Raw genomic sequence first — 15998 nt, 5'->3', positions numbered from 1 at the left:
GTAATGATACAGCAACTGTTATTTGTAGCAAACCATTATATCCATTTCAGTTACCCTGGAGAGAATATTTTGCTGTTGTATAAATAACGACTCTGGACTTGCTGACGACCTTTCTGTCTTTCTTTTCTTGTTATTTATTGGATTGGGACGCCGCTTTTGCTTTAGGCTCAAGGCGACTTACAAAAGCGCACATATTCATAAATACAAAATACATATTACATCTCAAAAACAACTTTTGGAAAGCTATACGCATGAGACATTTTCCCAAGCCACAGTAGCAAGATTTTCACTGTTCTCTTACTGGGTATTATTTAATATCCTGTAGCAAGCTCCTTAGTTTTTTTTAAATGCTGCTTGCTGCAACTCAATCAGTTGGGGAATTGCGGGATGTAGGTGTCGCCCTTAACACCTGCATGGAAAAAACAAATGACCTCTGAACATTTCAGAGGTGGCGCTGTGGTTAAACCACTGAGCCTAAGGCTTGCTGATCAGAAGGTTGGCGGTTCGAATCCCTGTGACGGGGTGAGCTCCCGTTGCTCGGTCCCAGCTCCTGTCAACCTAGCAGTTCGAAAGCACGTCAAAATGCAAGTAGATAAATAGGAACCGCTATAGCGGGAAGGTAAACGGCGTTTCCATGTGCTGCTCTGGTTTGCTGGCCACATGACCTGGAAGCTATACGCCGGCTCCCTCGGCCAATAATGTGAGATGAGCGCGCAACCCCAGAGTCGGTCACAACTGGACCTAATGGTCAGGGGTCCCTTTACCTTTAGGTGTCGCCCTTAACACCTGCATGGAAAAAACAAATAACCTCTGAACATTTCATGTGACTTCACAGGGATGCCCCCTCCCCTCCTCCCCCCAGCCTCTTGCTCAACATGGAGCTGAAGAATACTGCTTGGCATCTGTGCCTTAGAGTTTCACCGTTTGCAGAAACCTTCTCTCTTTCTCCCTGTGATGTGATGGCTGGAGGAGCCTCAGCCTCTCGGCTTGGGGGTTGTCTCAGTGGTGCTTCTTGGAGCAGCGGCAACTGAGCTGTTGCGATGGGTGAAACAAAACGGAAGGAGATGTGCCCGGACAAGGTGCTCTCCTCCTCTGCCGCTTCCTTTCCCCACGGAAACGTCACCTGGGATCTCCTCCTCGAACTGGCAGAGCTCACCCACCTGCCACATCGATGGCCACAAAGAGAAAGCAAAATCGATTCCTCTGTGGCTGCTGCTGCTGCTGCTGACAAAAGCCACAGGATGCCACAGGTAGTTACTGCTCCTGAGATTCTTCCGGGTGATTTGAACACAAGCTTAGATCCGGTTTCAGCTAGAATCGTGGAACGGTAGAATTGGAAGGGACCCAAACCCCTAGCAATGCTGCTTTTCTCTGGCCATCCCACACATTATGCAGCAACAAACCCAGGTCTGAGTTCATATCCTTCCAAAGAACTGCAATGGGCATATTGGGAAATTTGCTGTAGAAGACTCCTGCACCTGTTTAATAATAATAATAATAATAATAATAATAATAATAATAATAATAATAATATATTATTATTTATACCCCGCCCATCTGGCCGGGTCTCCCCAGCCACTCTGGGCGGCTTCCAACAGAAGAATAAAACACAATAATCTATTAAACATTAAAAGCCTCCCTGAACAGGGCTGCCTTCAGATGTCTTCTCAAAGTCTGGTAGTTGTTTTCCTTTTTGACATCTGATGGGAGGGCGTTCCACAGGGCAGGCGCCACCACCGAGAAGGCCCTCTGCCTAGTTCCCTGCAACTTGGCTTCTCGCAACGAGGGAACCGCCAGAAGACCCTCGGTGCTGGACCTCAGTGTCCGGGCAGAATGATGGAGGTGGAGACGCTCCTTCAGGTATACTGGACCGAGGCCATTTAGGGCTTTAAAGGTCAGCACCAACACTTTGAATTGTGCTCGGGAATGTACTGGGAGCCAATGTAGATCTTTCAAGACCAGTGTTATGTGGTCTCGGCGGCCGCTCCCAGTCACCAGTCTAGCTGCCGCATTCTGGATTAGTTGTAGTTTCCGAGTCACCTTCAAAGGTAGCCCCATGTAGAGCACATTGCAGTAGTCCAAGTGAGAGATAACTAGAGCATGCACCACTCTGGCGAGACAGTCTGCAGGCAGGTAGGGTCTCAGCCTGCATACCAGATGGAGCTGATAGACAGCTGCCCTGGACACAGAATTTGGCTCATTCACACATTACATATTCAGGTGTGCACTTCAGAAAGGCCTGAGAGCGCAGCTTTAAAACGGCAGCATCTGAAGATACTGTAATTTCTCTGTGTGCTTTCATTGCTTTCACTGCAGTAAGAAACCTTTACAAATCAGGTCCTTTTGCTAGGATTTGAGGAGGGAGACAGTGGTCTGGGATCTCATGGTCTGTGTGTGCATGTGTGAACTGATTTCCCTGCAGGAGTGCACTGGATCTCTGGTGACCTTGCAGATCAGGAGAATCTAGGTCCTTTTATGGTTCCATGCAGCACGGGATCTAGACCAGGCGTAGCTGACCTTGGGCCTTGCATGCTAGTTGAGGCTGATGGGAGTTGGAGTTCAGCAACATCGGGGGGGGGGGACGGACAGAGAAACCACCCAATTTATGCCCTCTTGATCCCAAATGTGCTGGGGGGGGGGGACACCTTATAAACATTACAAGATTCTTGTTGTACTTATCCTAAACAGTGTTTATAAAAATGATTTCCAAATAGCAATAAATTTATGCATGACAAATTTACGTCTACATTTGTATGCAACTTGTTCATGTGTTGCAAGTTAATACATATATTTTATCCATTTGTTGAAGGGATCCTCATTTTTATTTTTCCAGTTCATCAATGCCAGTCTTTTTGCCCTAGTAAGGGCACAGAGAGTCCATTCATATTTTCCCCTTGTCAGGTTCCATGTATTGGGTATATAATTGAAAAGGATATTTGCCACTGCAAATTTAAGATCATTCTGTACGGTTGCATTGACCATTTCTGTTACCCTCTGCCAGAAATTTACCAATGTAGAACATTGTAAAAACATATGTTTTAATGCAGCATTGTCCCTATTACATCTCCAGCAGCCAGGTAGATTTCTTTTTCTTTTTTTCCTTTTGTCTTTTTTTACACAGGTGTATCTTAACAATCATGTGTGCTTTCTCCATGTCTTATTTTACCTTGTGCACTTATAGCTTTATACTGGGTACAAACATTCTTTTTATTTTTCAATAAAGAAAGGGCTGTAGCTAGTAATAATCAAGAGTTGTATAAGATCATGATTTTAGCTGGAATGGCAGTTATTGCTCTAGGATGGAAAGAAAAAGCTAAATGGAATATGGAAAAATGGAACGATTATGTTTTTGAATATGTACAATCAGAAATATTTGCACAGATAGCGGCAGAGGATAGATGGGCAAATAAATGCCAGAAAAATCACAAACAAGTGGGCATTTTATAGGAATTGGGTAGAATAATAATAATTTATTATTTATACGCCGCCCATCTGGCCGGGTCTCCCCAGCCACTCTGGGCGGCTTCCAACAGAAAAATAAAACACTATAATGTATTAAACATTAAAAGCCTCCCTGAAAAGGGCTGCCTTCTGATGTCTTCTACAATATACAAGAACGAATGAACAAATGAACAGACTGTGTACGTGGTTAAAGATATGAAGAAGGAAGTCCCGATCAGGGGGGAGGGTGGGAAGGGAGGGAGGAGGACTGGGGGAAAGCGGAAAAAAGGCAAATTGTAAAGATACGTGGAATGAACTTATGCTTTTGTTATGTAAACCTAGTAAAGTAAGTAAGTAAGTAAGTAAGTAAGTAAGTAAGTAAGTAAGTAAATTTTAAAAAGAAAAAGAAAGGGCTGTAGCTTATAGCGGTAGAACATCTGCCTTGTGTCCAGAAGATCCCATGTTCCCTCCCCAGTGGGATCTCCAGGCAGGACTGGGAATGTCTTCTGCCCGAAATCCTGAAGATCGGCTGCCAGTCAGCATGGATAATTCTAAGCTGGATGGCAGAAGAGTCTGACCCAGAACAAGGCAGCTTCCAATCTCCCTGCGAATATGTAGATTGTGGCCACTTCTGAACTCACCACAGACCTTCACGTGTCCATCCAGTTGTCACAGAATCATAAAATTGTAGATGGAAGGGACTCCCCAGGGTCAACTAGCCCAACTCCCTTCAATGCAGGGCAGGGCCAGTGCTAGGGTTTTTTGCGCCCTAGGCGAGATCACCTTCTGGCGCCCCCCCCCCAATAAAAAATAAAATAAATAGAAAAAATAAAATAAAAATAAAATAAATACAGCTGAGAGGCGCGACGAGGTGGCCCCAGGCTCGTGCTCTCCGCGCGCCTCCGGAGCTTCGCACGGGGAGCACGAGCCTGGGGCCGCCTCCACTGCGCCTGTCAGCTGTTGTTGAGCGGCTTCAGGCCACTCTCTGGAGGCGCGCGCATGCCTCGGGATAGCGGCCTGAAGCCGCTCAACAGTGACAGGCGCAGTGGAGGTGGCCCCTCCATTTTGGCACCCTAGGCAGCTGCCTAGCTTGCCTAAATGGACACGCCGGCCCTGATGCAGGGATCTCAACTAAAACATCCCTGGGGGTTGGGGGGGTAGGATGGGGTTTAAAGGCAACCTATTTTAAATGCAGAGAAGAGTCACAGAATTGTAGAGTTGGAAGGAAATCTCAACTAAAGCATGACCAGGACAGATGGCCATCCAACCTCTGGTTAAAAACCTCCAAGGAAGGAGAGTCCACCACCTCTCGTGGGAGTCCTTTCAAAGGGCTCTTCCCATCAGAAAGTTCTTCCAAATGTTTAGTCAGAATCTCCTCTCTCTTTTTTTGCAGCTTGAATGGTTTTGTGTTCTACCCTCCGTAGCAGGAGAAAACAAGCTTGCTCCCTCTTCCACGTAACAGCCCTTTAGATATTTGAAGATAGCTTTCATATCACCTCTCAGTCTTTCTTCTGCAGAATAAACATATCCAGCTCCCTCAACTGTCTGAAGATGGCTTTCTTGTGCTCACATGAAGTCTGCTCAGATCTGTACGCGAATGCTTGAAAAATACAGCTGGGGTGGGGGTCAGGGCCGGCAGTTGTGATCCAGCTTCCCCCTTCCATGCATTCTTGGGAAAGGGCGTACTTCAGCAAGAAGCTTCTGCTGCAGCAAATGTGTTAGCCTCCAGTGTGTCACAGTGGAGCGGCTGACATTAAGATGGGGAAAAAAATCCCACCATGTTTAGGGCTTCCAGTGAGGAAGAAGCCACTCTGCCGGCTACCCCAGAGATAAATGACTTTCCCCTGGGATGAAACTGTCTCTTGTGTCTAGGCTGCTATCCATTAAAGGCCTTGGAGGCGTTAATGAGCTTTTTTTTTCTCAGAGGCATAAGGCGCAGTTCCCACATGACCTTTCACAGCCACAGGAAGGCAAGCCTGAAAAGGGCAAGTTGTTGATCGCAGGATAAACTGCAAACTCTGCTACCGGTACCAGCTGCTACCTATCCACTCACCCGCCCTGTTAGGCTTAGGCTCAGGTTACCTTAAAGACTGTATCTCCCTTTACCAACCTGCTCAGGTGCTAAGATCCTCAGGTGAGAACCTCCTCTTGGTCCCATCCACACCAGAGGCACGCTTGGTGATGGTGCAAGACGGAGGCTTTTCTGTGGCTGCTCCCATATTGCGGCATTCCTTCCCAAGAGAGGTCAGACTGGCTCCCTCTTCGTTATTCTTCCGCCATCTAGCTCAGACCTTCCGGTTCAAACAGACAATGCTGACCGCTGGGCTGTTGTCAGGGCAAACTGTGCAAGATATGCAGTCCAATCTAACAGTGAATGTTCTTGCTAGTTAGCATGTGAAGGGGTTAAGGTCATAGAGTTGTGTTGCTGATAGGCAGGCCGCAGACTCGAACCATAGACGTGTAATGGTAGGAAAGGCTCTGTGTGGTGTCATTTCCCCTCTCCTGGGATGGAAGAAGCAAATAAGTATTTCCTGTTCCTTCTTGCTCTCTGGTCTTTGACCAGCCATGGGAGCAGACATCTGTCTGCTCTCACCAGCATCATGCACATGCCTAAGGCTGTTTTTGGTGTTGTTGTTGTTTGTTGTTTAGTTGTTTAGTCATGTCCGACTCTTCGTGACCCCATAGACCAGAGCACGCCAGGCACTCCTGTCTTCCACTGTCTCCCGCAGTTTGGTCAAACTCATGTTTGTAGCTTCGAGAACACTGTCCAACCATCTCGTCCTCTGTCATCCCCTTCTCCTTGTGCCCTCCATCTTTCCCAACATCAGGGTCTTTTCCAGGGAGTCTTCTCTTCTCATGAGGTGGCCAAAGTATTGGAGCTTCAGCTTCAGGATCTGTCCTTCCAGTGAGCACTCAGGGCTGATTTCCTTCAGAATGGATAGGTTTGATCTTCTTGCAGTCCATGGGACTCTCAAGAGTTTCCTCCAGCACCATAATTCAAAAGCATCAATTCTTCGGCGATCAGCCTTCTTTATGGTCCAGCTCTCACTTCCATACATCACTACTGGGAAAACCATAGCTTTAACTATATGGACCTTTGTCGGCAAGGTGATGTCTCTGCTTTTTAAGATGCTGTCTAGGTTTGTCATTGCTTTTCTCCCAAGAAGCAGACGTCTTTTCATTTCGTGACTGCTGTCACCATCTGCAGTGATCAAGGAGCCCAGGAAAGTAAAATCTCTCACTGCCTCCATTTCTTCCCTTTCTATTTGCCAGGAGGTGATGGGACCAGTGGCCATGATCTTGGTTTTTTTGATGTTGAGCTTCAGACCATATTTTGCGCTCTCCTCTTTCACCCTCATTAAAAGGTTCTTTAATTCCTCCTCGCTTTCTGCCATCAAGGTTGTGTCATCTGCATATCTGAGGTTGTTGATATTTCTTCCGGCAATCTTAATTCCGGTTTGGGATTCAGCTAGTCCAGCCTTTCGCATGATGAATTCTGCATATAAGTTAGATAAGCAGGGAGACAATATACAACCTTGTCGTACTCCTTTCCCAATTTTGAACCAGTCAGTTGTTCCATATCCAGTTCTAACTGTAGTTTTTGGTGTAAATACAAGAATTTTACCTGCAGTTACTTTTGCTGTTGTTGCTGCTAAGGACAAATGGCTGACTGTGAGTAAACTATATATTTTATACTTACTTTTTAGTCTGTAGTCTTTGAAAAGCAGGGTAAGCAAAGGGAGAAAGCAGCCCAACAGCTAATTCCTATACTTCCAGTTAAACTGCTTAAGATGAGATTCAATCTCTGCTCAACAAGCGATAAGCTGATCCTTTTGTCTGCTAGCACACAGACGAGGGTCTGTGGAAGGATAGAATATAGGGAATATAGGGAATACCTCATCAAATCCAAAACAAACTACATTTCAATGGCTGGCTCTAAGTGCGTGTTTTGACATATTTTAACTATTGTTTTGAACTAATTTGTTTTTATTACTTTAATTACTTTGCGTTCTGTAACAGTGTTTCTAAATGTTGCAAGTCACTTTGAATCCCAGTTTGGGAGAAAGGCAGGATATACTGTAAAGCATCATCATCTTCCCCAGTCTCAGGGGAGCAATAAGTGGCCGACATCGTAGAACCTCGCAATATATTTGCTTACCCAGCCTAATCTCGCCCATGTTTACTTGGACTAAACGACTAAACAACAACAACAACAAGCCTCCCAGAGTTCAATGGGACTTAAAGAGCTGCATTATTTAAGATTGTGCCTGCGGCATTTGCAAACCTAAAGGGAAAGGGGAGAAATCCTATCTCTTGACTGGGAGCAATTGGGCTCAAAAGGCAGGGCAGCCTCCACTCAAATCCCTGCCGCTCATTCTGGCCAGAAGAGAAGGCGGAGATGTCCTCTTTTTTTTGCTGAACCAGGAGGCAGCTCACAGCCACAGCTTCCCTCCAAGGCTACCTCCGTCAGAGGAAACCAATCCCTGCAGGTGCCCTTTGGCAGAAGGAAGGCAGGGGCAGGCTCTGATTTATTTAAATACATGCAACTTTTGAAATTGCTTGTTGCATCACATGAAATAAATCCGGTCAGGCTGACTTAGACCTAGCCAGGTGGAACCCAGAGTCTCCCTCTCGAGTGCCCCTCTTAAGTGGAGGTTAATTGAGGGTGCGTAGCCTTCTCCTCCACCCGCCCATCTCCAGAGCACCCCAGCCTCATATGCAAAAGAGGGAGCAATGCTTCATCTCCCTCTGCCTGACTGGGGGTCTTTGCTGTCCCCCAGGGGCCTGGGGGGATTAGCCAGGCGGAAGGTTGGCTTCCGATGCCCCTTGCAGGCTCAAAGCGCCACCAGCTGCTGGGCCATTCAGGGGCTCAGTCTCATTTTAATAAGCTGATTTAAGACCTTAAGCCTCCCAAGAACCCAGATATTGTAACAGATGCAGCAGCTATGAGAGCCGGATTTATTTCCTGCCTGTCCTCGCCCTCCTTGGCCTCCAGTCTCTTTCTCTCTCTCTCTGATCACAGCTGTTGCTGCCAAGCAGGGGGCAGCAGGGAAGGGAAGGGGGGGGGAGAAGATGACCAAATGCAAAAGAGGGAGGATTTTAAATAGAGGTCAATGCAAAAATCGAGCAGGCACAACTTTCTTCTTCTGGAAAAAAATAATAATCCTGCACACAAGTCTCTTTCGGAGACTGAAATGTCCTGAAGGTCCCAGGTATATTATTACATTTGGCCACCTGGTGGTTAAAAGTATTTGGGGGGGGAGAGGCAGGTTCACTTCCCTGCTCAGCCAGGGACCTTGGACCTGTCCTTGGTAAGCCTGGCCTACCTCACAAGGCTGTTGTAAGGATAAAAAGGGGTGGGAGGGCAATGTGCACTGCCTTGTAATCCTTGGAGGAAAGGAAGGATATACAGTAACATCCAAGGTCTTAGGCATGGGCACAGCCAGGATTTTTGCTAGAGGGGGGCAGGACTTGCTTCCAATAAGTTGCAAAGGGAATGTGCTCTGCTGTTTTTGCTCACTAGCGTGAATGAAGAAGGGTCATCATATCAAAACAAAACTTCCTCCCCTACTTTCCTTAACATTCCCACACCCTTTCCTCCCTGGCAAGGCAACTGCGCTGGCGTTAAATGGTGGAACTCCCTCCCACAGGAGGCAGCGATGGCTACCAACCTGGATGGCTTTAAAAGAGGGTTTGACAAATTTGTGGAGGAGGAGGGAGCAGTGCTTCTGAATCCCAGTAGCTGGAAATTAAAGGAGGGGAGAGTTGTGCCATGAGATGGGCGAGGCAACATTTCCAAGAGCAATCGGCGCCACGGCGCCACCATGCACTCACACTCACACTTGTGTGCAGGCGTACATACAGTATATACACAACATCCCTCCGCCTTGCTCTGGCTCTGCATTCAGAAGGCCGGGCCCTGGGGTTAATTAATATCGTGGCTTCCCAATTAAAGCCTGACAGAAAAAAAGATGTTTGATTCAATCAAGCCTCTTTCTCTGCTCCTCCGCTGAATTTCTAATCTTTAGGAGCGGATTTTAATTGTGTTCTGAGCAATTTAGACCCGGTCTCGGGACTTCGGGGCCACGGCGGTATGCGGTGTGTTCTCCTTAAACTCGATAATTAAAGCCGTCTCCCTGGAGGGGCTACTTTTTCTGGGGATGTTGCCTGAGAAATGCAGAGGGTGGCGGAGATGGGGGGTGGGCATTGGGCGGAGGGGGTTGCAGAGGAGCCCTCCTCAGAGGGAGATCTCGGGGGGGGGCACCACCCTCTCCCTGACACCGCATTTACTGGAGCTGGGGCTTGTCAACTCCAGATCCCAGCTCTGAATGCGAAGTAATTTACAGAGTGCCTCAGATCTCGTACAAGATGCTTTCCACTCAACCCAGTCTTATTTTCTCCAAGGAACTCAAGGTGGAGAATATGCTTCTCCCCCTTCTCATTCAATCCCCACACCAACCCTGGGAGGTAGGTTAGGCTGAGAGGCAGTGACTTGCGTCCCAAGGTCCCTCCATGAGCTTCATGGCCAAGTGTGGATTCGAACCCTGGTCTCCCAGTCTGACCCTCTAACCCAGGCATCCCCAAACTTCGGCCCTCCAGATGTTTTGGCCTACAACTCCCATGATCCCTAGCTAACAGGACCAGTGGTCGGGGAAGATGGGAATTGTAGTCCAAAACATCTGGAGGGCCGAAGTTTGGGGATGCCTGCTCTAACCACTCGCCATGCTGACTCTGGGCTGGTCCACATATATTGGGGCTTAGAGGACATGGCTTTTAAAGTTATGTTTTATTATCACATTTTTGTATTGCATTAGATTGTTATAATTTGTACATTTTTTGTTTCTTCAGCTTGTAAACCGCCTTGAGTATTGTAAGATAGAAAGACGGTATACAAATTAAAAATGATATGATGATGGCTTCCTTCCAAGCCAGGGGCTACTGAACAGTAGAATTCTAGAGTTGGAAGGGACCCCAAGGGTCATGTAGTCCAGCCCCCTACCATGCAGGAATCTCAGCTGAAGCATCTATGACAGGGAGCCATCCAACCTCTGCTCAAAAACCTCAATTGAAGGAAAGTCCAGGAGAGTTCTCAGGCTGAAGTTCCAGCAATTGCTATGAACAGGAACAACTCTATGCATCATCTCATGTAATAAAATGCCCCAGTTATAGGAAGCAGTTGGTCTGTCTCTCTCTATCTGCCTGTCCCCATCTTTTCAGAAAACTAGTTTGGCTCTCCATTTTTTCAGAAGCTAATCTGCACGTCAGCATCTTTGGCCATTGATTGTTGGGTCTGCACACAATTTTTGTTCAATGCAGCGGTCCCCAAACTACCCCCCCCCCAGTGTCACCTACCCTATAAAAAGCATTATTCAGAATAGCAGTTTACACAACCCACTAAGGGTCACACCGTAAAATTCAAAACGGCAACAATTCATTGCACATTCATTCAATACCCAGTGAAAAATATTCGTTTAATTTATTCAGCAAAATTGATTAACCCAGTATACCTGAAGGAGCATCTTCGCCCCCATCGCTCAGCCCGCACACAGAGGTCCTCCTCTGAAGGCCTTCTGGCGCGAGAAGTGAGGTTACAGGGAACCAAACAGAGGGCCTTCTCAGTGGTGGCGCCCGCCCTGTGGAATGCCCTCCCATCAGGTGTCAAGGAAATAAACAACTATCTGACTTTTAGAAGACATCTGAAGGCAGCCCTGGATCAGGAAGTTTTTTTATGTTTGTTGCTTTATTATGTTTTTATATTTTCTGTAAGCTGCCCGGAGTGGCTGGGGAAACCCAGCCAGATGCGTGGGGTATAAATAATAAAATTATTATTATTACTATTACTATTACTATTATTATTATTATTATTATTATAAACTTGAGCCAGTGATACCAGCTTTTCAAAGTCATTTACATCTCCAGCGCCCCCCTGCCACCCCCTTGCCCCATAGTGCCCCCTACTGCTAATCCCACCCCTGCCAAGGGGCAAGACCACCCTCTTTTGGAACCTCTGGTCATGGCTCTGAAGGCAGCCCTGGGTGGCAACAGTGTATAATAAGAGGCTCTGGAAAAGTTGTCTTGAACCTCTCCAGAAATCTCTGCCTGTTTGCGTCTCCCTCCAGACTCTCTTGCCTTCCATTTGTCCTCTGGCTGAACGGACGGCAAGAGGCTCTTGCAAAAGCAGCAGGGAGACGGGGCTCTCATTAAGCCTCCCTCCCCACTCTGTATTTTCCAGGGTTCCCCTGCTAAAATGGATTAAAGGAAAGCAATAAGTCTATGGGATTTCCAGGCATCCAGGGGGACAGAGAGACATTAGAGGTATTAACTTTTTCTGCCTAGCCTGATAATAATTCACTTTTCAGACCGGATCAGAAACTCAGGGGAGGCCGCAAATTCACTTGCCGGTCTCCTGAGCAGCCCCGGCCAGGTCCCATAAATGAGGAAAGGGGGGTGGGAGGCCTGTGATGGATTAATCTGCGGGGGGAGTCACTTTGACAACCCCGGCTTCTGTTAACATCAGGTCTTGGACCCCACAGGCTCCTTTCATGAATATCTTTAGGCAGCTGCGCTGACGTTCAGAGATTTCTGGGGCATCCAAGTTGTTCCCGGGAAAAGTGTTGTGCAGCCTGTGGAAGGCAACAGCCTCCGTTGCGTCTGGCATTTGATCCGCACAACCAGTTTTATTGGGCGTTTGCTTTATGTGGTACGGATGCCGTGCGCTGGATACTTGTGCATAACATAACAATCAGCCTTGGAAGGGCATTAAGATATCCCTGTTTGTGACTTCCTATTTCCCAATTTGGCAGGCATGGTGGTGGCAGCAGGGGGGGGGGGTCAGAGGGGAGCAGATGAGTGCAGACCCCACCCCCACCCAAGCATCTATACAGACAACTCCTGGTGGGCTTTCGAGCTGCATGCACAGTCTTCTTAATATATCTTGAAAGATCTACCGGTCTTGAAAGATCTACATTGGCTCCCAGTACGTTTCCGAGCACAATTCAAAGTGTTGGTGCTGACCTTTAAAGCCCTAAATGGCCTCGGTCCAGTATACCTGAAGGAGCGTCTCCACCTCCATCATTCTGCCCGGACACTGAGGTCCAGCACCGAGGGCCTTCTGGCGGTTCCCTCGTTGCGAGAAGCCAAGTTGCAGGGAACTAGGCAGAGGGCCTTCTCGGTGGTGGCGCCTGCCCTGTGGAACGCCCTCCTAACAGATGTCAAAGAGGAAAACAACTACCAGACTTTTAGAAGACATCTGAAGGCAGCCCTGTTCAGGGAGGCTTTTAATGTTTAGTAGATTATTGTGTTTTATTCTTCTGTTGGAAGCCGCCCAGAGTGGCTGGGGAGACCCGGCCAGATGGGCAGGGTATAAATAATATATTATTATTATTATTATTATTATTATTATTATTATTATTATTATTATTATTATTTAGAGATACCTAAATATATCTAACTAAAAGCGCTCTTGCCTACCTGGAATTACAATTCCTCTGCCTGCCACCCGGAGGGGGTCTGGCAATCCTATTTCATATTTGAGTGGGGAGTGAATTGGGGGGGGGCAGCTGTCAGTTTTCACTGATATCCAAACGCTTGACTTGGGAGGAAGGAGGTTCCATGTCCTGTCTCTCTGCGGCAGAAGATGGAAGACGGCCGTGCCACCAGGATTGCACCCCACCCCCCTTTCTCCAGTCTCCAACAGTTACACAATTCTTCTAAGTGTGATGGTGAGGAATCCCTTGCCAGGGGCTCCTGTGACTAATCTCAATTAGGTTTCCTTTCCCCCCCCACCCCCGCCCTTCCGGAAAGGCTCCAGCGATGCAGAAGGAACTGAAGTGGAACCAACGTTGCTCCAGGAACAGAGATGGCAGATTATCTATGATTAATCCAGATCTCCCCTTTTTAGTATTCCGCTTCTGGCCTGTCACGTTATCCCTCAGACAGATGTGTGGGAGGAGGCGGAGGGGGAATCCTAGTGCGCGAGGTGGCGGTTGGGTAGGGTCGCTTCAGGGAACTCCACACATCTCCAAACAGCTACAGGGGCTGACTTTGCAAGCCCCGTGCGCACAGGTGGAGCCTGGGTTTGATGTGCATCCTTTGTGCAGTATTGCGGAGCAGGGATTTCTACACCCGGGGACAGTTCGGCTGCCTTTAGACAGTCTCATAGGACTGCAGCCATCCTGAAGAACAGAAGAATGGCCAGCTACGGCTATTGTCTTGACCATAGCTGCCAAGTTCCGGATTGAAAAATCCGGGACCAGCAGCGGCGCGGCACCAGAAGTCGCTTCTACGCAATTTCCGGATCTGCGTAGAAGCAACTTCTGGTGTCGCTCTGCCCATTTCCAAAATGGCCACGGTGCCAGAAGTCATTTCTACGCATGTCCGGAAGTGCATAGAAGCGACTTCCGGCGCCGCTCTGCCCATTTCCAAAATGTCCGCAGCACCAGAAGTCGCTTCTACGCACTTCCGGACATGTGTACAAGCGACTTCTGGCGCTGCGGACATTTTGGAAATGGGCAGAGCGGCACCAGAAACATGGCCGGCGGCAGGAGCTGCTTTCCGGGGGATTTACGGGAGATAAATCCATTTGGGAGACCAGCGGGAAACGGTAAGAAAATACGGGGGTTTCCTGGGAAAAACGGGGTACTTGGCAGCTATGGTCTTGACACGCTTGTCTGACTAGTTCAGCAATATAATCTTCTATTAGAATCTTCTATTGCGGTAGATCCTAACCCTCGCTGGGTCCAGGACCCCAGGAACTAGAAGGGACTCAGGGCATCATCCAGCCCTGACCCCCCTCCCCAAACCCCCCACGCCCTGTGTGTCTGCTTGTGCTATCCAGAGCTTGTGCTTGGCTGTCAGAGCCAGGCGTGGAAGCCAGAGCTCCCTGCTGCGTGCAGGATTGCTGCGGCCAATCTTTCTGCATCTCTCCATCGCAGCAATGCACCGAAGATGATTTCCCCAACAATAAATGGCTTGTCTCTGTTATTTAGTCAAGAGCAATTGCCATCTTAATTGCATATTCTCAAGATAACACCTGTATTGAGTTACTGTAGTATTTATTTTAATTGGCTAATTGATTAATCATTTGAAAGGAGATAGCTAATTAGCTAAAGGGCCGTTAATGGGCTGACAGCTCTGATTTTTAATTGTTGGAGAAATGTTTAAAAAAGGAGAGGGAGAGGAAAGAACTACCCTCCCCCCTGAAATCTAAACCACCACCCCCATGTGTAAAAGTATTGTGATAAACCCAAGGCTTTGTTTCTGGTTTGGGTGAGAACCAGCAGCCAGCCAGCCTGGCTTTCAAGGGGATACCAAGTGACCCAAAAAAGTATGCTGCTCTCGTATGGTTTGAGGAGTGCAGAGGTTGGCATGGAGGAAAGTGTTGCATCCTGCCCACCCCCACCCCGCTTGCATCTGTGCATCGACCTGCTGCAAAAGGCAGAGCTGAAGACTCCTGACGATGACCGGCCTTGCTTGTGGCTCTTTGTCTCCCCTGCAGCGTTTTTCACAGAGACCCCCCATGACATGACCGCCCGGGCTGGTGAGGACGTGGAGATGGCCTGCTCCTTCCGTGGTAGCGGCTCCCCTTCGTACTCGCTCGAGATCCAGTGGTGGTACGTGCGCACTCACAAAGACTGGACGGAGAAGCAGAACTGGGCCTCCAACCAGGTATGACAGACCCACTCCTCCCCCCTCCCCTCCCCTCCCCTCCCCACCCTGCCTCCACCTCCACCTTTCCATTTTTTGCAAAGAGCTCAATGCAGCTACATCCCCATTGCAGACACCCTCTTTGCAGGACTCCACTCGGAGAAAAGATTCCTGATCAGGAACAACCCCCCGGGATGCCTCCTCTGGGGATCCTTTTGGTGCTTTGAAGAGCTGGCCTTGAGAGAATAATAATAATAATAATAATAATAATAATAATAATAATAATTTATTATTTATACCCCGTCCATCTGGCTGGGTTTCCCCAGCCACTCTGGGCGGCTCCCAACAAAGATTAAAATACATTAAAATGTCACACATTAAAGACTTCCCTAAAAAGGGCTGGCTTCAGATGTTTTCTAAAAAATCTGGTAGCTGTTTATCTCTTTGACATCTGATGGGAGGGTGTTCCACAGGGCGGGCGCCACTACCGAGAAGGCCCTCTGCCTGGTTCCCTGTAACTTGGCTTCTTGCAACGAGGGAACCGCCAGAACGCTGGACCTCAGTGGAGACGCTCCTTCAGGTATACTGGGCTGAGGCCGTTTAGGGCTTTAAAGGTCAGCACCAACACTTTGAATTGTGCTCGGAAATGTACTGGGAGCCAAAGTAGGGTCTAATATTTATTTATTTATGCATTCATTCATTCATTTATTACATTTATATCCCACTTTTTTTTCTCCGAGGAGCTCACAGTGGGATATAAGGTTCTGCCATTCCGCTTTTAATCCCCACAACAGCCCTGTTCTTCTTTCTTTGGCGATCACTCATAGCCGAGTAAGATTGTCTTCCATAAACACGATTTTAACAATGGGTCCGTAAGTGACTGTGGAGGCCAATTTTGGATCCACACGTCC

General features: G+C 47.9%; 1 protein-coding gene across 1 annotated transcript in view; it reads left to right on the top strand.

The window, feature by feature from the left end:
• VSTM2L (V-set and transmembrane domain containing 2 like) overlaps positions 1–15998 on the top strand; it is an 89099-nt gene that overhangs the window by 46525 nt on the left and 26576 nt on the right. The window contains exon 2 of the mRNA XM_035124311.2: positions 14939–15108. Within this exon, the coding sequence (XP_034980202.1) occupies positions 14939–15108 (170 nt within the window). The remainder of the gene's footprint in view (positions 1–14938; positions 15109–15998) is intronic.

The sequence above is a fragment of the Zootoca vivipara genome, chromosome 7 (genome assembly GCF_963506605.1).
Source record: "Zootoca vivipara chromosome 7, rZooViv1.1, whole genome shotgun sequence".
In the NCBI taxonomy this organism is placed as follows: Eukaryota; Metazoa; Chordata; class Lepidosauria; order Squamata; family Lacertidae; genus Zootoca; species Zootoca vivipara.
Note: the sequence above shows the minus strand (reverse complement) of the source record. Positions and strands in the feature narration are given on the sequence as shown.